This window comes from Lepisosteus platostomus, chromosome 2 (genome assembly GCF_059453375.1).
Source record: "Lepisosteus platostomus isolate fLepPlt1 chromosome 2, fLepPlt1.hap1, whole genome shotgun sequence".
NCBI lineage: Eukaryota > Metazoa > Chordata > Actinopteri > Semionotiformes > Lepisosteidae > Lepisosteus > Lepisosteus platostomus.
The window spans coordinates 2,133,362-2,158,849 of record NC_142612.1 but is presented as its reverse complement, the minus strand read 5'-3'; the positions used below and the strand labels follow the sequence as shown (position 1 = coordinate 2,158,849).

Sequence of the window (25,488 nt, the reverse complement as noted above, 5' to 3'; positions counted from 1 at the left end):
TCCATCCTACTGCTGTCAGACCTAACAAAACTCAGATATGTAAAGCTCAAATCAATGTTTATATCTTCAGAATACCTTTAGTGCCAGTTTTCCAGTGTCCAGCAAGTGAAGGAGACAGAAGGGCACGAGTCCCCTCAGACTGACCTTCACTCCCAGCCTCGGAGGCCTGGAACACCCGGCTTCTCTGATTCCCAGCTGCACTGTATGTCTATGCCCATCATAAAGCAGCAAACGGATTTCAGACTCCGGTGCCAGTTCCTATAAATGTCTTAACACTCCAGGGCAGCGATCCTCAAAGAAATGTGTAAATGGGTACACTTTTGGTATCACACTAGGGTACGTGGCTGGCTCGGTAATTACTGAGAATACCAAAATGTAAACACAACAATTCTGAAATGCAGTAAATAATTCTCTCTGTTTTGAGCTCCGATTGTTAGCCCCATATTTACTTGAGACTTAATGTCATTTACCCCATTTATCTTAATTGATAAGCAATTCTTTTTTTTTTTTTTTTGGCACAACTGGATCAATCTCCCAGCTCCAGCTGGACTGTGACCCTGATGTATGAGGGACCGGAGTGTCCTGCCCAGCCCCCTGTACTGTAGCCTCTCACTCACGGGCAACTCCAAGCGAGAGTAGCAACTCAGCCTGTCTAGCCTGGCGAGTAATTATTAGTTAATTAATCCCATCTCATCGAGCTGTTTCTTGGGGTGTTTTACAGGGTTGCGAAAGCAAATAAGAAAAATATCAAGCAGATTAAATATTAAAATCCATTCCATTCACAAGGTCATTTGATGCAATGAGACTTACTGTGAGCAAAACGTACACTGGCCCATCTGGATTAGTACTGTAACTCTTAGATGCAGTTTCAATGTATTTTTGCTGGAAATCCTCTTTTAAATTATATAAGAGAAGTCTCATCACCACAACTGGGCGGAAATGTGTTTTTCAGGCATGATATGGAGCAGTGGGGAGGGTCCCAGCTGGAATGCTGTGGCCTCCGACCCCAGGGATGGCACCCTCAACAGGCCCTTCAGCAGGGCATCGCTCCCAGACTGCCCCAGCACCCGCTGCTGTAAGAACGGGCAGGAACGTCTGGCGGAAACAAATGCTGTACATTTTATCTGAATGAACGCGTCAGCCAAACAAACAAGAAAGCATACAAACCAAATGTATGTAGATAGCTCAGAAGAGAGACGTTAAGTCTTGTCATTTCAAAGCAAGAGCAATGAAAAAAAAGTATAATCAAATCTAAAGGTTTGAAAGATCCATCTAAGCCAGAACAAAACAAAAAGATTCCCTTCATATATTTACTTACAATGTCTACAAAATCAGGAAAATCTTGATTTAAAAAAGTTAAACCTGTCAGAAGAGAAATATAAAATCCTGCCACAACAAAATAAAAAGAAATGCTTAGGGGGGTAAAAACAGAGTTTGATATAATAAACAGAAGTGGTGCCTGAGAAACTGTGCAAAAAGGGAGTCTTGTTGCATGTGTGCATTAAGTGTGCCATAAAAAAATGTTTAACTTACAAGGAGACTATAAAATTAGCAAATGCCAGCTATACATTTAAACTGCTTCATTGCAGGACAGTAACGAAGATCTTTGATGTTTGTTATCTTCGGGGGAAAGACTGCAGTGACACACCACCTACTACAGCCAGATCAGTAGGCTGCTTCAACCAGATTAAAAATGGCTTTAGCATTAAATTTACCAGCTACTCTACATAAAAGCTTTATTAGCAACAGCCCGGAGTCTGTCAAGTAAAGGAGAATAGAGAACAGTATCTAGTGGGACTCATTTTATTGCTCCTTTCTTCTGTCTATGGCTCTGTCAAACTAAGAAAAGCACCGGATACAAAAAGCATCAGTGTAATGCCGAGAAACACTAACACAGTCATCTGACACACAATTTATTACAGTGTAGTTGCTCTTCCACAGAACAGAGCAAAATGTAATAGCTCCAACCCTACTTTCAATGGCTATACATATTTTAATGATATTTATAAAATGATAGCAATACAATTTTAAAGGCTTAGTCTAGTTTGAGAAAATACATTTGGGAACAAGTGACTCAGCAAAAACATCTCATGCAAGACGGAGAACAGACAAGTACTGTATGAGGCTGTTCACTTCACCATGGTGTAAGTGAAAAAGCCAAGGAAAAGAATATTATAAATATGGAAAATGTATAAATGGAGTTTATATGCATAACAGTGGATTCTCTAACCTGAGATAAATAAATATTTTAATGATATTTATAAAATGATAGCAATACAATTTTAAAGGCTTAGTCTAGTTTGAGAAAATACATTTGGGAACAAGTGACTCGGCAAAAACATCTCATGCAAGACGGAGAACAGACAAGTACTGTATGAGGCTGTTCACTTCACCATGGTGTAAGTGAAAAAGCCAAGGAAAAGAATATTATAAATATGGAAAATGTATAAATGGAGTTTATATGCATAACAGTGGATTCTCTAACCTGAGTCCCAAGATAAAATAAACTTTTACAGGACATATTCTAGAATAAAGATCACCAGAAATGACAAACGTTGCTGCATGCTAAAATACAACTGCAAAAAGGCAAAACAACTGTAGAATGGCAATCTTTTCCTCCCAACGCAAATTTAAAAATCCCCCGTAAATCCACCTAGAATGAAAATCAAGTACAAAAAAAGATTATCTTCTTTCACATAACCACAGCTGGGCTCTTCTTCTTCAGGTATTATGAGAGATGACATAATACTGGTCTCTGTGAAAACCACTTGTTTCAGACACAGACCCCCCTGATGACAACACTTCACGTTACTCTGTCTCCTTCAGGTCTGTGAAACCTGTCCGAATGTAATCTTATGAAGACAGCAACACATCTCAAAACAATGTAGTACCTATAGTAGCAATCTGTTGAGCCTGCACCAGAAGCCCACATTATTTTGAATTCAAAATAGTTCAAGGGATACTACTATCATCACATGCTGTAAAATTGTCCTTAAGAGTACATAGAATTCTAATGCAGGCAATTAAATGAGTTGCTGTCTGTTCTGAAGAGCATCTTAATTTTCTGATGTAATGAAAAAAAATGAAACACCCCTACAGCAGATTAGATGCCATAAATCTGTGTTTAACTATGCCCATTGCAGTATAATGCTAAAGGGAGCACATAAATTAAAATAATTAATCACCCTGCTCCCCTTACTTAAATTAATGCTGAGCCTTTCATTCCCAGGGCACAACTTCAACAACTGCATTGTATTTCCCTGCTTTCTAGTCTCTGTCCGAGGGCACAGGCACACCGAAATGATGAATGAAAAACCAGAGCTATAAAAACATCCAGAAATATGGCTCTCGAGTCAGACCCTGCTTAACTCATCCAACTGGGCTGACAGCAACGTAATTGTGAATTTTCTACAAGGCAGAAAATTAGATGACAGTTCAGTACTGGCAATTAACTCTAATGTAAACTGGCTTTAATGGATTACTGCAGTGGCACAGATCTGCAAAGCCTAGACAACCCCCTCTACTGACAGCCTTCAATATACTGTGTATATACACACATGCACACGCAAAGTCACACCTCAGAAACTACAAACTGGGCTACAGAATTAAATCTTGATCTAAGATTGATTCCTGACTCTAAATGCACAACTGCTATGGATTCAATGAAAGTAATTTTTGCAGTAATTTATAAGCAGAAGTGAAAGGCTATTAAGGTGTTTTATGATGCCACTTATCTACTCTAAATGATAAAGACACGAAAAAATTACACATGCTCTTTAATTCCCACTGATTCTACTGTCTTACCACTTAGGACACTGCAATGTGAGTGCAATGAAAATTGTTCTCAGATTCTGTACTTTTTTTCATTTGCAACAAAAATGGCTATTTAATATATGTATATATAAAACAATGCATTGAACAATATTTTAATTCAATACTAAAAGGTTCTACAGGTCAAAACAAAACATGGACAAAGAACTAAAGATTTATAAGATGGTAATACTTTTTTTTAACATTTAGCCCATATTGCTTACATTTCATAGTATGAGTACTATAGATCTTCAGAAAATGAAGAAAACATGTTCTTAGCCTCTAACTGGCAATCCTTCTCTCTCTCCATTTTCTAACCACTTGACCCAACATAGGGTCACTAGGGGAGCCAGGGCCTACTCCAGCACAAGGCTGGATATTCCCTGGACTGGACTCCACTCCATCACAGGGCACACACACCCTGGACTGGACTCCACTCCATCACAGGGGACACACACCCTGGACTAGACTCCACTCCATCACAGGGCACACACACCCTGGACTAGACTCCACTCCATCACAGGGCACACACACCCTGGACTGGACTCCACTCCATCACAGGGGACACACACCCTGGACTGGACTCCACTCCATCGCAGGGCACACACACCCTGGACTGGACTCCACTCCATCGCAGGGCACACACACCCTGGACTGGACTCCACTCCATCACAGGGCACACACACCCTGGACTAGACTCCACTCCATCGCAGGGCACACACACCCTGGACTGGACTCCACTCCATCACAGGGGACACACACCCTGGACTAGACTCCACTCCATCACAGGGCACACACACCCTGGACTGGACTCCACTCCATCGCAGGGCACACACACCCTGGACTGGACTCCACTCCATCACCGGGCACACACACCCTGGACTGGACTCTACTCCATCGCAGGGCACACACACCCTGGACTGGACTCCACTCCATCACCGGGCACACACACCCTGGACTGGACTCCACTCCATCACAGGGCACACACACCCTGGACTGGACTCCACTCCATCACCGGGCACACACACCCTGGACTGGACTCCACTCCATCACCGGGCACACACACCCTGGACTGGACTCCACTCCATCACAGGGCACACACACAGACACACACACCTGCACATTGGTGGTGGAAGGGAGTCCCCATTACCTGTAAAGCGCTTTGAGTGGAGCATCCAGAAAAGCGCTATATAAGTGTAAGCAATTATTATTATTATTATAAGTATTTAATGTTAAATAATAGAGGCTATAATAATGTTAAAAATATAGACTGCAAAGGAACAAGTAAAGGTTTATTCCATGCTGAAAAGAGAAGAAAAGAAGAAATGTTTCGGCCATGGAGCCTTCTTCGGGTATCAAAGCACACTAGCCGAAACATTGTGTTTCTTTTTCTTCTCTTTTCAGGAAGGAATAAACCTTTCCTTGTTCCTTTGCAGCCTGCACATTCTGACACAGCTCCCCACTTGAACTACAGTACTTAAAAATAGAGACATCAGCTTAAACTAGGATGGGTTGGGTCATTCTGGAACTTAACTCGCAAGGCCTTTATTTACGATTTGCTAATGAAATTCATAACAACCTTCACAAATACAGAAGCCCTAAACCTTCACCATATCAGTGTGTCACCATCCCTGAAGCATCCAGTTAAAATCTGAAAGAAATGCACAATCACACAAAACATAATAACCTCTTTTTGCTCTTAGAAAAAAATAGTAACTTTTTTCCACAGTCTTTTCCATAGAATTTTCTAATACTGTTGTAATATCTCCTCTTACTCCAACAAAAAAAACTACAAATATAATTTTAATAGCTTGCAGTTCCAATCTGCATGAAATCCTATGTTTACACAGCATATTTCCAGGAGACTCTTTGTCGTGGAATGTGTACTTTACAACATGCAATGTACTCATAATGTAGGGATGCAAGACGTCACAGTGCATTCCAGGTTTGAAATAACTTAAACTGACAAGCCCTTCCAGAGAGCAGAGCAAAACCATGCTCTAAACATGAGCCCTTCTGAGAGATTTGTTATACATCAGAACATGCTCCGAGGTACACAATTATGAGAAGGACACAAAGGTATGTTATTTCATCACAAAATAAGAAGGACATACATGATACAAGAATATTCTTACACAGGATGTAGTTTTGACTTTCCATTTGCTCTCTAATGTCATACTTCTGTAATCACCCCCACACAACAGGCCTCTGCCCATTTTCCCAGCTTGCACAGTTTGAACCCCTTCACACTCAGCTCACACCCTACAATGTCATCTCTGTTCTCACCGCTAACTGATCAGCTGCAGAGCTCTTGTTAATGTCTGTAACAAGCCGCGTCTGAAATGCTCCTGTTCAGTACATAAAAAATGCAGGATGATTGGCTTCACTTTTTGACCCCTTGGCACTTTGGTCAGGATCAGTTTCAGTGCAGCTGAAACCCTGAAGGCTGGAAAAAGGACTTGTAAGAATAAATCCCACTGTAGTTGTTTTTTTACTGTTTCATACAAGGAGAAAAAACAAACAGGTACTTTTATTTTTTTAAATCAATACAATGGTAGCTTAGAAGCCTTTGGAAACCAGAAGATCTCATTTTCTGTGTTCAGATTACGTGTTGCTTGGTTTTGAAGGCAATGATAGGGAGGCAATGGGAACGGGGCAGTCTGCAAGCCAGGGCCAGCATAGATGATCAGGAAAGAGGGAGGCAAAGGAAAGGAAGAGAATTAAAAACACAGCAAATGTGAAGCTTCTTTGGCTGGGTAGGCAGGCCACCCACTGCACTCTTAATCTGAAGAGGGAATCAGCTCTTCTGCATTCAGGACAAGGGTCAGGCAGGGCTGACCACCGCGCTCCTCTCCCCTCTTGCCACAGCAGCGACGACATGATCCGCATCGGAGAGATGGAACGAACAGCTCTCTCTCTCAGGATTCTGATCACCTTCTCTGCAGCACGTCCAGCATCCCTCATGGAGTGAAAAGTGTCAGTCCAACATCGTTGCCCTGCTGGTAGTTCAAAATTCTAAATGTTCCTGTAACGCTCCTATTAAATCAAAGGCAATTTAAAACGCTTGTACGCTAGACTACAAGAAAAAAAAATAGTAATTTAGATATTTCTATGGCGTAGCTGTACTTTCAACATCTGATATGCTAGCTCAGGGGAAAAACCTGAGCTCTCTGACCACAGTGCCGATATCAATCAATAATAAAAGGCCGTCCTGCAGCTGGGCGCTCTGCTCCTCTCGCCCGCAGACACACAGGAGGGAGGACGCTGTCGGGGGGTATTACGCCACACGCACCAATATTTAAGGTGACACGTCTTAGAATGAGTTTATCCTCTGAATTATTCTGTTATTACTCAGTCCCAGCAGCAACAATGCTGTGATGTCGGCCACAAAAACAAGATAAGACAAATGCAGAAAGGAGCTGTTTATAACGGGGATTCTGGAAGGTAAACACCATCAATCACCCTGTTATTTGTCCTCTGAATATTTAATAAAAGTGGACTATGGGTAGGAACACATGGTAATAAAGCATTTTGAATTCGACAGAGATGTATCAGCAGGGAGCTCTTCCAGGACGAGATAACCCTTCTTTTCCTGGACATTCACTGGTTTTACAATAACATTCTCGTACAGCAGCCTCCTGTTTCTGATTCATGGGGGCGTGCGAGAAGGGCAGCCGCCAGGGCTATCTTGCTCAAATCAAATTAAGAGCCTGGAACTGGCTCTAGCTGCTTGTGATGCTTGGGTGCAAGTTAATTTTTTCTTAAACCTCTTTGCATTTTAGTTAAACATTAAAAGGCCTGTGCCATCTTCCCTTGCCCCCAGTGCAAATTGCAAATCCTAGAATTCCTCAGCTGATAAGTCTGTACTTCGGGATTTTAATTTGACAGTTCATACTGTAGCAATTTGAAGGTCATTTAACAATTGGAGAATAATGATTTCAGACAGAATGAGGAAAACATATTAGCTTAAAATACCAGGTACGGTGTTTTAAGTTTCTCATGAAAGGCAGTGAATTGAAATGGCAGCTTCTCAATGAGAAGTGCTCAGGTACAATCAATCAGAATGAAAATCAATACAGCCCCTCCAAAATTTTATAACTATGAAGCCACATTGCCAACACCTCTGGTGCAACTATGGGCTCACTGTCATGTTACAAACCTGCCAGTAAGGTAACAGAAGACTGCAGATGCTACTGAAACAACCCGGCCCACAGTCAACACCATCAGAGTGCCAGCAGGTGCCAGAACAGCTCCTTCACTGACTCTCACAGCACACAACACGTTACCGCTCCTGAAACTGCACAGCTAAAAACTGCCAGACTATGCTAAAAAAAGCAGGGATTTTGTCTTGGAAGCTCAACACCAGCAGGCACTTATTGTAACGGTCTCTGCCAGATTATGAACTATACTCTGAACGCACGTCTGAACAGAAAGGCTAGGGAATTAGTCTACTGAGAATCAAAAGTGAGGATTCATTTTCCATGCAGGCCTTGTTTCCTTAAAATTCACAGCCAAGTGTTTGGAAACTGTCCAGTCAGAGGCAGAAGTATATGAGCACTTAGAATTATATAAAAACACTGTTCTAACTGCTCTATTGGATACCAGATATACCAGATTGAGCTTTTTAATAATATAGGAAGTTATTCCATAAAATAGATATTTCTAGTAAAGTATCTGGGCAATCAATAGGTTTAATATGAATCTTATTCAATGCTTATTAATGACAACAGTCTTGACTGAAAACCATTAAATGAAATGGCAAATAAACTATATGTTCAGGAATCAAGGAAAGGAAACAAAATGTTTAAGCCTAAAGACTACGACTACGACGTCTACTGGCTAACAGAAAAGGGGGAACATAGCAGATCAATCTGGTGAAAAGCACAGTGTGGGCTGTTAGGAGGAAAGGAACGACAGCAGCTGCAGGTGTGGAGGCACAGGCAAGATCCCTGCAGCATGACACAGAACTGCTTCAGCAGCCAAGTAAAACCCTCAAATTACAGCAGAGGGCCGAATGAATGCAGTGAAGACATTCCCAATGCCTCCCCACCACCCTGGTGAAGCCCCCGCTCGCAGCACGACGATACCAGTCACACTCATCAGGCCAGACCCAAACTGTGCTACAGAAGACACAGATCAACCGCAGGGAAGCAAACGGGACAAACAAGGAGCATTTTATGCCATGTTTGGCTTCAACCTGTTAGGTCCGTGGGTCAGCGTCTGATTCATGTGTCGGACCAGGAGCTGGGTCAGTATTGACAGAGGGCTGTTAGACTGGTGGAGGCTGAAGGCCCATGTTTATTTCTTAATAGGAATTGCTGGGAATTTGTGAGTTCTGTTCTTCTCCCCAGCTTTCATAATTAACACCCAATTAAAAATGACTGAAACCTAAACAACTGGAATTCCCCCACTGAATTCATCAAGAATCGTGACGACTTAAGAATTTCTTCAAATCCAAACTAGAACTTATTTCCACCAAGAAGGCCACGGTGCTTTGTGTGTTCGGAGAAAGAGAGGAATTTAAGAGTGATGGTGGAGTTGTGTGATTGTGTTGTTGTTCTTCCTCGGGTACTGGTAACTGTTGCATTGTAGAAGAATTTGTGAATTCTTCAAGAAAATATCACGCAACCCAGTACTAGAAGGCTTACTGGAAAGGAGATTCCTTGAGATGCCAGGAACACGTGTCAGAATATCGTTTATAGATAGACCTAGCAGGTTACACACAAAGAAAAAGGCACACAAAATACTGTAGTAGCTACAGTAGCGTACAGCATACCAAAGTAAGGGTGCCTCAAATACTTTAGCAAAACATATAAACATTTATTTACATGTGATAACTTGTTTTACTGTATTTCAATGACATGACTAGAATTGACAGAAATCACTTTTTTGTCACGTTTTTTAACCCAATACGCTTGCCCTTAACGGCTTAGCAACAGGATCAGATTGTGCTCCCCTCACCTGTGGCGAAAGGCAGGCAGAGTGCCCCCCCTTGCGTGCTGCCTCACACTCAGTTTTCTCACAGTTCTCTTCTCCTCCCTGGCAACCGCAGGTTCACACAGAGCAACAAAAGCCAGAGAAAGAGACGGCTTGGGGAGTGAGTAATGAAAGAGCAGGGGCACACAGGAGACACGTACGAGGCTTTTTAAAGATGTTTCAGCAGAAAAAGAGTATAAACCCTGTTGACAGGTAAGGGGATGTCTTGAAGCTGAACAACAGGAACTACAGAGCACGTTCTACTGTGTGTGCCTCTTGACAGTCCATTCACAAGAGCTCACACCAGGCCACTGAAGCAGTGCAGGTTTTGCACCGGACTGTAAGCTGCCACTGTTCTTGCCCATATACAATCTGAGAGCACAAAATGAAAACTAACTGGACCAGGACAATAAACACAAATGTAAAACATATTCACAAGGAACTCATACTGACCAACCAGTCTTGTTTCCTTGTGTGCTTTAGATTCATTAGCAGAACGGTCTTTTATTCCGAGTGATGGACGCATAGTGCTGTAACTTACTGGCAGTTTTTGTTTCAAGATGCACCAGTCTTCAGACGGCAACCAACACGTAGCCTGTCTGTACAATTAACAGGGCAGGCTCCCTGCATACCTGAGGGCATTAGTAAACACAACAGATGGTACGTGGTGCAGAAGACCAGAAGGAAGGTGACAAATGAGAGGAGGTCACTGGCCCTGCTGGACAGATAGTCCTCCCCTACAACACACTTTTAGTATCCAGTCGGGTCCCTGTTCTAAAATAAGCCTTCAAAAAAGAAGAATTAGTGTATCCCGGATTAACTGCACTGCATATCGCAACATTTGAATGACATGTGGAGCTGTGTGAGGAAAATGGACACTTTAAATCTAGTATTTTGACACAGATCGTAACTGACTGAACAGTTCCCCTGGATCCGGAGGATCTTAAACCTTTCAACAGAATAACTTTAAACCACCAGCAAACAAAACAAGGTGTATGGACACAACAGCAATGGCAAGGTGCTCCACCTTTCACCGGTTTTTAGTGTACAACAGATACAAGTATAAACATGGCACCAAGAAGCCAACTCCTGGACATCATATGCCTAACTGGTCACTTGGATTTGTAATAATCATTAGCTGTTTTATGACAATATGGTGACCTCTGATGCTAACCGGCTGCAGGCTGCGCACAGTCACGCGAGCCTTCATTCACACTACTTCCTGCATTCCAGCCCCGCGCGCCGCGTCACCACGGGAGGCGGAGGCGTGCTGCAGTCCCCATAGCAACCGGAGAGCGGGACGGCGCGGCTGGGAGAGGAGCCCTTTCTGGCCTCCTGCGACTGCGACCGGCCTTTCATCTCGGGTCACTCGCCAGCAATCCGAGATCAAAACAGCCTCCCGCCAGGCCGCTGTGGCACGCCGCGTCCTTTGAAATACTCCATTAGGCTGATGCAGGAGGAGAAACAGTGAAGCCCAGCGAGGCGGGAAGGAAAGCAGAAACGCTGGAGTTTGGGGAACGATGAGGAGCACTTCCTTCCTCAAACCAGGGATCCAAAAGTGCGCTTTTCAACGTTGCAGCAGCTCGACAAACAGCAGCTGCAAAACCAGTGAACTGCAGGTAACTGAGCACGACTACATCCCAGTTTAGGAGGGAGATTTCACCCGGCAATTTCCAACTTTTTTTTTTAATCTGACTGTAAGTGTGGGGTTTAAAAAGTATCCAGATAGTAATATGCAGCTTTCTCTCATGAGAGCCATGGAGTTATACTTAATCAGTTAAAAGCAATCTATTTTCTTCTAAGCGCTTAATTAACGCAAAGTTTTAAAACCCAATGACACACAAGGGATGCCCCAGGCGTTTAACTGTAGCATTTAATTGGGTTGACTTTGATAGCCTCAATATTTCTCACTCTGGCTCACATTGACCATGGGGGTCAGTCAGAGAACAGGCCGCGTGCATATTACCCTGTTAAAACACAGCGACACCCTTGTGACCTCGTTCATGAAACAACCGTCAAGAAGATTAAAGTGAAGGTCTTGTCATCCTGACAGGTTAAAAGTGATAGAAAATTACCGGCTAGTGTCAAACCAACCAGTAAAAGTCAGAACATGAATGAAAGTATGATGGCGGAGCTGAAGGCAAAGTGCACCATGGTAATGGCCTGTGAAATTCACATTAATATGACAGAAACGCAAGGACCACCGATATCTTTCATTCATAATACCCATAATATAAAGTATAATTGTATTAGAGGTGCTTGTGGGACGGACCGATAAATTACAATTAAGTGTCTACAAAAGAGAAAAAACACATTTGAGATGATCAATGAGGAGTTGGGCAGAAGCTGACATCTTCACATGATGTACAAAATGCGAGTGAAATAGTCTGTATTAATATCTCCACAATTATATATGCGTTCAGTAGGAACATACTTTATAGGAAATCTTGGGTATCTTCCCCCTTCTCTCTGTGGCATACCCAGGAATAAAGGTTGTGTGAAGACCTCAGCTACTAGCACATTACAGTAATGGAGCTTTCCACCCTATTCACGATAGTTTCATCATACAGAAGCTCAGCTGCTTGCCGGTGTTAAAAAATACAATTAGTGTGTTTCTGCACCAAAGACTCAAACTTTGGAGGTTCTGTATCAAAACCTTGCAGATTTTCTCCAAGCTGTCAGCATTTCAGTTGGAACACAAGAGAAGGTCAGAAGAGGAGGTCCTCAGTCCAGCCAGCAACGTGGTTGCGTTAGACTGAAGGAGCGCACACAGCTGTTTCTCGGGCTAAGGCCAGGGCACCAGCTCGTAACCGACCTCATTGGGCCAAATAGCTGCTTCCTCATGCCCTCAACCCCTTGTGTAAGATAGTAGGGAAAGAAATCAACCACAACGGAAATGGACAATTAAAAACAGTTGGAAACAATGAACCAATAAGAGCCACCGATACTGTAGACACCTGTCTGTTCCATATTGAAAAGCACCGCGCTTGTATACTGTATAAATTAGGGGAAAAAATGGCAATGGGTTGCAAAAAATTTAGCATTGTGTTTCTTGGCAAGCTTACCCTCGAGATTCGCTGTTAAAGGTCATCAAAGGCTGTAATTTCAAGTCATAATTACAGCCAGTATTACACAACCGATCAACACTATAGGGAACTGCGGTAGCTAATTTGATGAAAGATGTATAGTACAAAAGATGTACTGGCACATACTATCACTTAAGGCAAAGAAAAACATCAAATTGGCTTATTCCAGAATGTAATCCCATACACTTTCCGTAATGATCCTGTAGCATGGAAAAGCAAGGCGATGTTTCCAGTGCAGGCTTGCTTTCACCCTCTCATTCTCTGTACAGGTACTTACAAACAAGCCATCCTGTCTGCTGAGCTGGACCTTGGTCTGGTGAGACACATCTTGTGTCGTGCTCGGAAATGGAGAAATCGTCATCTTGCAAAGCGAAGGTATGGAGCTGGCAAAATTAAGCTGGGAGACGCAATACGCCGGCTTCTTTCAAGAAGTGGCTGGATGGGATCCTCAGATCAATTAACTGCGAGCAACCACACGAGCAAAACGGGCCCAACGCCCTCCTCTCGTTTGTAACCTGTCGTGCGCTCCCTCCAGCAGTGGAGTACATTTGTTTTCTCAATCACTTCCACTGTGAGCAATTAAGAGGAAAGCGGTGTACTGACACCCTGCGTATTGGTTTTGCTTTCCATCATGGTTAATAAAACCACCATGCCCGTAAAGCCTATTTATGAATCGGAAAAAGGCACAATGAGACAGTTACAACCTTTACCGCCATCGTAAAACAGATGGCAGTATTTATGAGTAACCCTCCCTGTGTGAATTGAGAAATAGCTGGAGCTAGGGTTATGTATGAGATAAGCTGTGCCTGGGCAGTGTCGGGATTCCTTTTTGTTAAGAGAAAGTTTTTATTCTGTTTTAGAAAAGGATGCATTGATAATTCTAGTCAGTCATAATATATTAAAAGATTATGACTCATCAGATCTTCAAAGTATTGAAACAGAACGCTTAATATATATTAATGTATATACAGTTCTGTATATATCTTGTTAACAGTCAAACATTAAATATGATCAAAGGCTGACCTGGAATGAAGGTCCTGGAATCTTCAAATATTTGAGAAAGTTCTACATGTTTTTCTTCTTCTTTGTTTTACTCTATATAACATTACGCCTGGTGAAGCACCTTTCCAGCAGTGGGGAAAAGTAATAAGAGATAAAATAAACTTTTCCTCAAAACAAAAAAAACATAAAACAAATCAGATAACGGAAGAGATGAAAGTCACATCTGAAACTATTATATCTCACAGGCTGGTACCAGCAACATAACTGCTGCGCAATCCACACGAACAGAACTCGGCATACCCATTTACCCACAGACATGAGCTGGTATTTATTAGCGCAGTCTGTGTGGAACACGGGCTGTTCTTTACACATAGCTTGGAAGAGGCCAGTTATTTTCGCAGCTTTCCTCACCTCCTGCCCAGACAGGTAATAGGCTGCCAGCAGTCCGCCGATAAATCGGATATTCACTTCAAAGACGGACACCTCGGCATTCTGGAGAAAAAAAACAGACATGAAGTGAGATTGAGATCAAAAACAACAAGAGTGCCGAAAAAAAAATAAAATAAAGACAGACCTTGCAATGAATTGATTAATAAATAACACAAAGTTTACAAATCCTTTTTCAGTGCTAGACCCAAATCATTCAGGTACTGAGGCTGTAGAGCAGTGTAACACCAGTACAGCGCGAGGAGGCCGCACCGCACAGCAGAGCCTGTAAAACCCCCTGCACCCACGACAACAGCGCAGAGGTACAGTACTAACCCCAGCAGGACCCCCAAGCCTGGCTGGCAGGGGCCAGTGTGCCTACAGGTTTTCAGTCCAGCTGGGCTCGTAACTGTCTCTTCAGGTGCTGCTGCTGCTGCAATCATAAAGAGGCCCGGGAACACACCAGGGCCAGGAAGGAGGGCCCTCAGACCCATAGGGATACAAACCGGGTCTCCAGACGGAGCTGGCAAGTCGGCATACTGTACTTCAAGCTCATTTCTGAACTCGGGGCAAAAGCTGCAGGCAAACTGCTTAGCAGTAAGAGCAGAAACACACCAATAATATTAAGATCAGAATGTTTCTTTAGCCTCATTACCTGCAGTAAACTGAAAACTAGAGTGAAACAAACACAGAAATACAAGATAAGATCACTTTATTAGCCATATACAGTTTCTTGCATTAGGAATGTTGTCTTTTCGCAAACTCCAGCTTGCTCTCCATGAGACACAAAAGCACACCGACAGGGAGGATTTCTCTGGATTCCTCTGCCGGCTGCAGGATACGAACCGGCAACCTTCCAGCCACAGTGCCACCGCTCCACACAAGAAATATAATGGGATATAGCTTATTCCTAATCTTGCCTGCTTTCCTACATTTATTGCCATGTGATCTCGCTTTAACCTCATCCCTGACTGATTCTGTTGCCCAGATAAAAACACCCTGACTCTGCTACTTTGGAAACAAGTTGAGCTGCTTTTCACTAAATGTCACAGCCGCTCAGCGTTCTGCCTCATCAATCTCTCATGAGAGTTCACAAAAGATACCGATCATTAATCTGTTTATGTTGCATTTCAGTCCTGCAGTTAATGGATATACTGTATGTTTAGAAGGCAGCACACTTCTTTCAGCCTCTTATTGCAATATGTCCAACAATATCCTTTTCAACAGATGTACTGTATATACTGTACAATAATCACAACCACTATTTACTGTGTGAATAATTATGGTGTATCAGATAAAAAAAATCCTATAGGACAATAAATACGTTTTGCCCAACTGACAAAAATATAGTGAAGACCGAATGACTGCTGACTGCGTTTTAACTGTATGTTGTAGAATAAACACCCGGAATCGAGAGCTTATGATTCCCTAGAATTGGACTGGTGGCCAGGGCTCCTATTATACAGTTTTCATTTCTGTAACTGCTCCATATTAAATATAACACCTGTAGAAAGATGGCTCCAAGCTCCAGGCTCCAGGCATCATCTACCTGAACCCCAGCCAGCAACGCGGGAGACAAAATCGATGTTTTCGCGTGCATCACTTTCTGTAAAAGCACTGGCAGTCAGTCCTTCCTGGCACACAGCAGGGAAAGGAATCCTGGCTTCAGTGACTAGTCTCTTCAAAGCTTTTCTACTTCTTCTCAAAGGAGATGCCCCTAAATTAATCACAACTGCTTTCTGACACAAGAAAGCACAGTCAATGAAACCCTAAACAAAAGAGTTTAGTATGTATGAAGGCTTTTCAAGACACGAAATGGATGTAAACCCAGAAGGTCTCCTGTCCAAGAGCAGCCAACAGCTCCGGCCTGCTGTTTTTGTTTCCGGTCCGTTGGAGGGCAGGAAGAACTGATAAAACACCAGCCAAACGCGGGCCTCGTACATCTCCCTGTCAGATTTACCGAGTGTTTCTAGGGTTATTTAACACAAGCACAATAAAACACTTCTGCTCAACACCCACAGCCTCGCCCGCACAATCAGTGTCATACGGATTAGAAGCACGAATGACACAAGCTGGGAAGAGTGCTCACCTCTGAGCAAGAATAAGTGCCGCAGCATCTAAAGCAATGTATGGAGAATCCCCAATTAGCTTACTGCTGCAAACAGAATGTAATTACAGGGGCACTAAACACCGTATTTACTATCACTTCACGTAACTTATTCTTCCCTCAAGAAAAACAATAAAAATTTACTGTGGCAAAACATATCTAAAGATATTAAAATACAATGAAGTAGTTCAGGTGGGTAGCTGCATCAGCACGGGTAGGCTGTAGAGGAACAGGTAACAGGTTTATTCCACGCTGAAAAGAGAAGAAACACAATGTTTCGGCCATGGAGCCTTCTTCAGGTGTGAGAAAGAAGGGGAAGACGGCAAAGATTAAATAGCACAGGAGAACAAAAACTGGACAAGTGGAGGAGGAGGGAGAGGGGAGAGGCAGAGAGGCCACTCAGGAAGTGCAAAGTGGAGAGGGGTGGAGAAAGGGGTGGAGTCAAAACCTGCATGAGAATAGAGACGATGACATGAAAATAAGTCTGTCATTGAGAGAAGGGGGAAGGTGTAACCTCGTTTCAGGATGAGTTATTAAAATACAATGCTGCACTAGTAACACTAGTCGTTCCATAATACCTTATACTGATCAATTATGAAATTTTACAACAAAATATAATCTGTCATCTTGCATCATTCATATTACAGTAATCACATTTAATTAGAGATGTAAAAGCCACTGACACAAACTAACCCATTTTTTTGTGATTTAGGATTTTTTTCATATGACTGTCAGAAATAAAAGATTTCCTCTCACTTCCTTTTAAAATGCATCGCCACAAAACGTATTTTATCAGCATTGGGTTATTGTTATCATCTTAGCACGGGACATTTTATTTTTTATAGCGCAGTTTCTCGATCAAATTGACTGCCGTCTCCTCTCAGATGTTTACCGCCTTCTTTCCAGTTCCCGTCGCTGTGGGACTGCCTTTGTGCGACAGCGTGCGTGCCCGCAGTGAACCGCGCTGACACACAAGGCAGAGTTCCCTTGGACCCGAGCCGGAGTATCAGCCGAGGCCTCCTGGGAGCTCCAACAGGGAGCCACGTTTGTTCATAACTCTGCTGCAACTTGACTTATGTCTTGCCAACCTTCAAGCTCTTAATACTCTTTAGCTACAGAAGAAACAGCGTCCAACAGACTCACTGCAGTGCAGGAAACCACAAGCGCCTCTCCAGCCATGTGCAGTGCTCTGATACTTTCCTGACAAGGCACACTAAGGTGACCGACAGGAGCCTCAACGCGGAGTAGCTAAGCAAGCTGTACAGAAAGTACAATTCTAGACACAACAAAAGAGAGCAAATACTGGTGTGCTAATAAAAAAAAAATCTTTAATGTAACTGCCTGCCCAGGCACCGCAAAGATATTTAATTCAGATATTTAAACAAGTGTAAAATAATTTTCATAAAACATAAGGAATAATTCATTTGTAGAATACTACAGAAATGTAGTCCCTAAGGAAATTCCACATGGGACAGAAACTGGCAGAATTCTATTAATTAGAAGAAGATAATCTCAAACATATGTCCAAAACATTGTAAACTGATTTCACTTTTAAAGCAGTTTTATGTAAAAAGAATCTGCAAAACCCAAATCGAATGTTTGTTATGAGAAACATTTTTTTGTGTGGCAAGCTGAATGGCACGTATTGAAGTGCACTTCCACAGATCGTGACTCTGGACCTGCGTTACAGTAGTTAATATGCGAGATAAAAGACATGTAGATGACATGCTACAGAGAGATAGATAGCAGACATAAACATACTTTGAAAGTGACAGAAAGCATACCTGTCAAGATTAAAGTGATGTGAGCCCTGACTGAAGGAGTGGGATGAAAAAGAATACCAAGCGTGAGGGCAGGATTAATAGTGAATTCATTCAGAATGAGTTAGCAGGACTTTGGTGTCTCTGCGATTGATGCTTAGAATCTATCAAAACATATCTACGGGGGAATTCCCTGTTTTCTAAAAGAAACCGTAAGAGTCTGAAAGTTAAATCTTGAAAATCAGAATGTAGGTCAATTATTTTTTAAATAATTTTCGCTGAAGTTGGGAGTGAAGCAAATGAAGCAAAGTGAAGCAGTACCTTCCGCCAGTCATGTGCCTGGTTTGACCAAAGGTAATTTTTTTAACAATCGGTTGTCCAAACTGCTAAAAGGAACAGACGGACCATTAATGGGATCATGCAATTATAGGTTCCAAGTACAGCTCCAACTCGAAGGAAGCATTCGGCCAATTTAATAATCGCGCCTCCTTGGCTGTGATTAGCAGGTTGCTGATGCAATGAAAAACAATAGTAAAAGCGACTGGAAAATTACACCATCCTGGAGGGCATCTCTCTGAAGCCAAGGATACAGAAACTAATCACTCCACTGGCGGCAACCGCTTCTGTATTTGAAAGCAAATGGCTTCATGAGTTAATTAAAATGTAGGCGGCAGGGAATGGAAAAAAACATGGATGATACAAGGTTACAAGAGGGTTATGGGCGAGATTACTTTACTTTCTAAACCAAGGAAGACTTAATGAGTTTGAAAGTCTGATCATGGACTTGAACTTAGAAAAGCAGAGAAGACAGTCTCCTATTACAACATCAACTTGAGGAAATAATTGTTAAATGGTCAAAACATTTTTTTTTTAGCTTTTTAGCCATATCACCCTGCAACTCACCACTAGCCACCCACTGAAGCTAAGCAGTTGTGAGCCTGGTCAGTACCTGGATGGGAGACCTGGGAAAAACTAAGGTTGCTGTTGGAAGAGGTGTTAGTGGGGCCAGCAGGGGGCGCTCACCCTGCGGTCTCTGTGGGTCCTAATGCCCTAGTAAATCGATGGGGACACTATACTGTAAACAGGCGCCGTCCTTCGGATGAGACATAAAACCGAGGTCCTGACTCTCTGTGGTCATTAAAAATCCCAGGGCGTATCTCGTGAAGAGAAGGGGTGTAACCCTGGTGTCCTGGCCAAATTTCCCATTGGCCCTTACCAATCATGGCCTATTAATAATCCCCAGCTATGAATTGGCTCCATCACTCTGCTCTCCTCCCCACTAATAGCTGATGTGTGGTGAGTGTTCTGGAGCACTATGGCTGCCGTCGCATCATCCAGATGGATGCTGCACATTGGTGGTGGTGGAGGGGAGTCCCCATTACCCATTACAGTGATTTGAGTGGAGTGTCCAGAAAAAGCGCTATATAAGTGTAAGCAATTATTATTATTATTATTTTCCTCTAATAACCAGGGATAGTGTTTGTGCTCTGGTCTTGAGGACAGCCTCACAGCGCGGTGTCTCAGGGTAAGGATCAACATGAGTCTTCATCCTTCTCCCATCTGTACCGGGGCTATAATGCTCAGCTGAGCCAAAGAACAGCTGGTGAATTCAAATTAAAAATGAAAAAAACAAGCTGCCCCTTCCATGAGTGCCACTGGGCACAAAACCAGCTGAATAATCCACACAGTATTGTTTACAAAAACATCATAACTTAACTGCCAAAATGAAAAAGACAGGCAATCAAGATTTTAAAATACATATAAAAGTGGATACTACCCATACATCTGAGGGCACTTCAAACTAACAATGACATATTGCACAATGGAACGTGACATGGCAGCAGTTTAATCAGCAGTGCAATACAAACTGAAGCTGCCTGTCAAAGAACAGTTAAGAAGATGAATGATGCTTTTAAAACCTGTCGTAACTGAAATCAATTAGTTTTAACATTATGTAAACGGATGAAAACTTTCAAAGGAGAAACTCATCATAAAACACATTCCTATCTCATAACTTATTTTGTAGACAGCAGTTCAAGCAGAGAAGTGAAAATCTGTTTCAACAACTGAATTAATTCGCCATTTAGAGAGTCCAGAATGTACTAGCCCAGAGAGGAAAGCAGCCAGGACACCAAGGTCAATATCTCTACTCTTTGAGATCTTTTATGACCAAGTCAGGACCTGAGTTTAAGATCTCATTTGAAAAACAGCACCACCTGTGTTCTCCCCACCTCACCACACTGAGATACTATGTTAGAAATTCCGGTCTGAGGAAGAGCTATAAAACTCTGTGAAAATATCCACCCCTACGGATCACGTTCCACTTAACCACTGCTTTTAAACATATGCAGAATGCACATACAGTAACCTTCACAAACCCCCTTCAGAATAATTCAAATTCTGAAAGATTAAAATTTCCATAACAAGAATAAATGTTTTCAATACACTGCAGAAATGTTCACTGAGCATCACAGCAACAAAGAATACAAATTGTGCATTATATTTATATAGCTAAGCTATGAGACAACCACACTCTATTGTTTATAATAGAAGTTTCATTTATTTGACTTATTGTATATGGAGGGACTGCAGAACAAGCAGAATAATTAATTTTCCGTTTACAGTGCAGTGGAGCAAAGGGAAATAATATGAATTTTGCTTGGAAAGCAGTTCTATACAAACTCAAGTGAGACACTGACTATCAGTATTCTTCACTTGCTGTTCCGAATTTGGGGCACGAATGAGAATGAATAATCAAAATAGGAAAAAAATCGTCTTGGCGTTAATGCAAATCAACTAAAATCTAACACAAGCACTATTACAATGCATAAACATAAGAAAATTGTAAATAAATACACATAGGACATTCAAAATGATGACCCTTGAAAAACCTATCCTATCAAAATGCTAAAGCAATATTCATCTACCAAATTATTTTGCACCAACAAAGAAAGCGCATTAATATAAGGCTACCCCAGAACTAATATCGCTTTTGTGGACTGACCAAGAGGTCAAAAAGGTTAATTGTATTTTCCAAGCTCAAATATGATTAATCCTTTTTTGCAATTATTTTATTTCACTTTCATTAATGACTTCAGCCCCAGGGAACTTGTTTTATAATACTTTTGTTTCAGTTTTATTAATTATTCATATGTAACCCTGATATACTATATACTGTAAAGGATAAGGGACAATCAGTTAATTATTCTTTTCGGCTTCTTGCCTACACACATCATTAATCGCGGGAATCGTATAGATTTTTATTTATCTGAGGTCTATAATTAAATAGGGAGCCAGTGGCCCCACAACAAAGAAGATCAACAGAGAAGTGAGAAACTGTTTCACCAACTGAATTTATGGGGGATTTATGGAGTCCAGAATGTACCAGCCCAGAATTTAGCCAGGACACGAGGTTTAATACCTCTACTCTTCTCAACAGTGCTTTGGGATCTACTATGACCAAGTCAGTATCTGAGTTTAACATCTCATTTGTTAAAACAGCAACTCCTGGTCTACAGGTAACAGTGCTGTGTAGCAGAAAGGCCTTGATTGGACATTAACCCTGGATTATCTTAGCTCCACCGATTCAAGTCTTTAGGAATGGGTCTCCTATGCTCAACACTTCCAGTGATGGAGTGACCGGCACTCGGGGTGTTTTCTTTGCAACCTCCAGGAGGGGGCCCTGCCTGGAGGCCACCGGTCAGTTAACGAAGGATGACCAGGCCCTGAGGAACCTGTGGAGTGGGGAAGAAGACTGCACTGACGCCCCTGCCGATCATCAACTGTAATCAGGGGGGTAAAAATGTGCTCATGTCCTGCGCGCCACTCTCTCAATCCAAACCTGGCAACCTGACAAAAAAAGAATCAACCACAGTTATCCAAGTTTCAGGAAACTTTAGATCCAGAAACCAGGATGAGAGCGAGCCCATCCATAGATTGACTTCTGCCTGAGACTTTCCCATCAACAAGAGACATTTTGCGACTCAGCTGGACTTTTGTCATCAAGCCTGAATATTGAATAATCAGAAGCAGTATCTACACTGCTTTTTCCAAATGGTTCCTAGTAGCCGTAAGATAACTGAAATTTACTACTGAATTTCTAATTGTGACATTTAATTCAAACCATCACATCTCTCCAGCCCACACCTCTTCCATCAGCGACTCTGTTTCCGTGAGGTTTCCCTTCCCTGTTCCGTCCAGACCCAGTGTTTAGCTTCTGGCAACGTCTGACTAGAAGGTGGCCACCCTGCTTTTGTCCATGTCCTTTACTATAAGTGTCAGGCCTGAAATGAGTCAACGTTTTTTTTTTACTAAACCAACACAATGCAAATTATTTCTTACTTCAAACAACTGAACTGAATTTTCGTGTATTCAGATTTGCAAAGTGATTTATTTGCACATACTTGGTTAGTCACTATCTTCATTAGTATGTTCAACCATGTCCACATACATGACTATCCATGTGTGGCTATAAGGTTTACAAACAACATTTGAAAAATATTTTAAGTGTTTCATCAGTTTCATCGATCCGGGAGCCTGTTCATAGGACAGCCTCTACAAACAGATATCCAAAGCCAGCCTCTTGGCATATCAGTTTGGCACCACACAGCTGCTGAGAGGATCTATGAATATTACCAAGACACAGGCAGCACACTACTCAATTTGAACCTGTTTGTTATTTTGTTAATGCTCATCTGGGGGCTTCTAACTTTACAAATGCATCTGAATTCTATTGCAAGGCCTAACATGTGCAGTGAAGTGTTAAGCCTATGGAAAGTATAACAGATTTTATCTTTTCAAATCAAACACTAACAATCATAAGGAGATAATCGGTTTAGAATAAACGATAAAGTTTTATTTGGATTCTGTAATATGTATATCCCTGTGTGCCACTCTTTAACAGGGAAAAAAAACTGTTTTTTTTATGAGTCTTTGTAAAATAAATACTTGAATTCTGCAGTAAAAACGTATTCTTAATCTGCATTTATTTTTTATTCTTTACATAGTGATGTGCTCTAGCACAAACTCACTCTGTTGATTAGCCTTATATCTTTTAGAAGATATAAGTCGTAAATATTTAAAATACTCTTTCCTTCTCCTTGGGGAAGGATAACTGCTAGATGAAATCCATACATTACTGAGACTGATGTGACACAGAAAGCCCAGTACAGATTAGCACAATATCGTAGGTAATATCAAGAAATATCACTCCTAACATTGTTTCCATGGCTCTTAATTCTGTTTCTAGGTTACCAAGAGTTATATTTGGTCTCCCCAGTAGAGTAATTTATGGTTATCACAAGAGGTAGTGATTTCTCATGCATCACAGAGTTTCACTTTAAGACTATAAAAAATGTCAGCTCTGGGAGGTACTGATAAGCGCCGATGCTTGCTGTCTGTGTAGATTTGTTAACACACAAGAGCAGCAACATGATGCCAATTATTCCATGCGCCAAACAGTAATTCTCACACAGGACCAGACAACATTTCACTGCTTGCAGGAGATCTAATTTAGCATTACCCAAGTAACAGAAAATAGCAAAGCTCCAAAGAAGCTCCAGAAGAGTTTGAACCATGGACCATGCAGCTCACGTCGACCAAAAAGGAATTAGTGATTGTCTTGATTAAAAGGTGTTGTAAATGAGTTTCAAGACCAGAAATTAACTCACAAAATGTTTACTTTCCTTAGGACATGTGAGGTAAAAACCCTGCATTTTTCATATACAGTTCACCACTAGACTTAATGTTGGTTTAGGCCTAGGGACTCCAAAGGCTAAATTCAACACTACACATTCACGGCTCTTGTTGTAAGCACAATCAACGCAGCACCTGACCAATACTGTCCCAATACTTACGCCTAAAGGGAGGGTGGAACACAAAAAAGTGGTCTTTGTGCAGAAAAACCCAGACATAAAAGGTGATATTCTGTACCAAACTGCTTCAGTATACAGCAAAAATAGTCATTTTAACTTCACTGTCCCAGTACTTATGAAGGGGAACTGTAGTCTTGAAACCAGATCATCCAGAAGGTATGTCAATAATGGTTTCTACAAACAATGACCTTTGATTTTCGATTCTGTAATGCCCACCATGAGCCGTGAAAACCATTCTGAATAAAGTGACGTGCAGTTGGGATTATTCAACACTGCCCAACACAATAAAAGCTTTGATGCAGAAAGTGCTAGGGAGGATCTCTGTGTAGCCTTTACAAGCACACTGACAGGATGGATAACAGCAGACCTCAGCTGCACAATAACCTAGCCTACCTTTCCCCATGTACTGCTTATCTGCCTGTTGGCTTTTATTACTGTATATCCGATTTAAGCAGTACAAAAAGGGTGTAATGTGCTACTAGAAAAATTACAATTACAAGCACCTTTCCTAAATCATCTGAAAAAAGAAAAATGTCCCAACAGGGTAAACGATGCCAGGATGCTGCAATGTTTTAATTGAATAACATATCATTAAAGAAAGAAACAGAATAATAGCTAACAATTAGTCAGGGATAGCAGCACAACATCAATTCTCCACCTAGGAGGTATTAATGCTGTGTGTGTGGGTGTGACAGGGAACAACAGGGCTTTCAAAGACTTTTTTTATAGCATGGTTAAATATTTTATTCCATATACCTCAGACTTAGGAAACAAACTAACACCATAACACATTAATTAGAAAAACCTGTCAATGCAATGTCTGGCTGTGCAGAAATGTGTTCTTTTCCGTTTTGTGTTGAAATAATGCCCAATAATCAGTCCTGATTTCTTGCAAGTCGTGCTACAGATCCATTTGTGTAGTATTTGGGCATTAAAGCCTTGGTGTGCGAGGCACCCATCAATAATTGGCAACAATTCTGAATCAAATCCCAGCACTGTTATCAAGAGAACTTCCGGAACACAGCCTACATCATTCAGCTCCATCAAGAAACAGCTACAGTGCAAGGAACTGGGTAACTGTACTAGACACTTTCATTATCAGGGCTAATGTGAAATCCAAGGAACAGTATGGATTTCACTTCCATTTAATCCCATTTACCCACTGGAATACTGATGAATCTGCAGTTTGGGGTTCTCCTATCAGCTCTCTTAATTACACAGTGAAGGCCAATTATGAGAAAATCTTTGCTCCCTGGAGTGTGATCTCTGGCAAGTGAGCAGACGCCTGCCCAAACCAGAAAGTCATTGTTAACCCCGAGAAGATCTGAGATCAGTCTCACAGGCAAGCCTGCAGACAGCTATGAAGCACTAATACCTCAGCTCTCCTGGTGCTGTTGCACAGATCTGTGAAGAACGTGCTACAGGTCTGAGGGGAGGTGGTTACAAAG

General features: G+C 41.9%; 1 protein-coding gene across 3 annotated transcripts in view; it reads right to left on the bottom strand.

Moving 5' to 3' along the window:
- Window positions 1-25,488, bottom strand: part of man1a2 (mannosidase, alpha, class 1A, member 2) — a 158,107-nt gene that overhangs the window by 43,291 nt on the left and 89,328 nt on the right. For all 3 annotated transcript variants that reach the window (XM_088644796.1, XM_088644780.1, XM_088644788.1), the window contains one exon: window positions 14,286-14,366. In XM_088644796.1, the coding sequence (XP_088500922.1) occupies window positions 14,286-14,366 (81 nt within the window). The remainder of the gene's footprint in view (window positions 1-14,285; window positions 14,367-25,488) is intronic.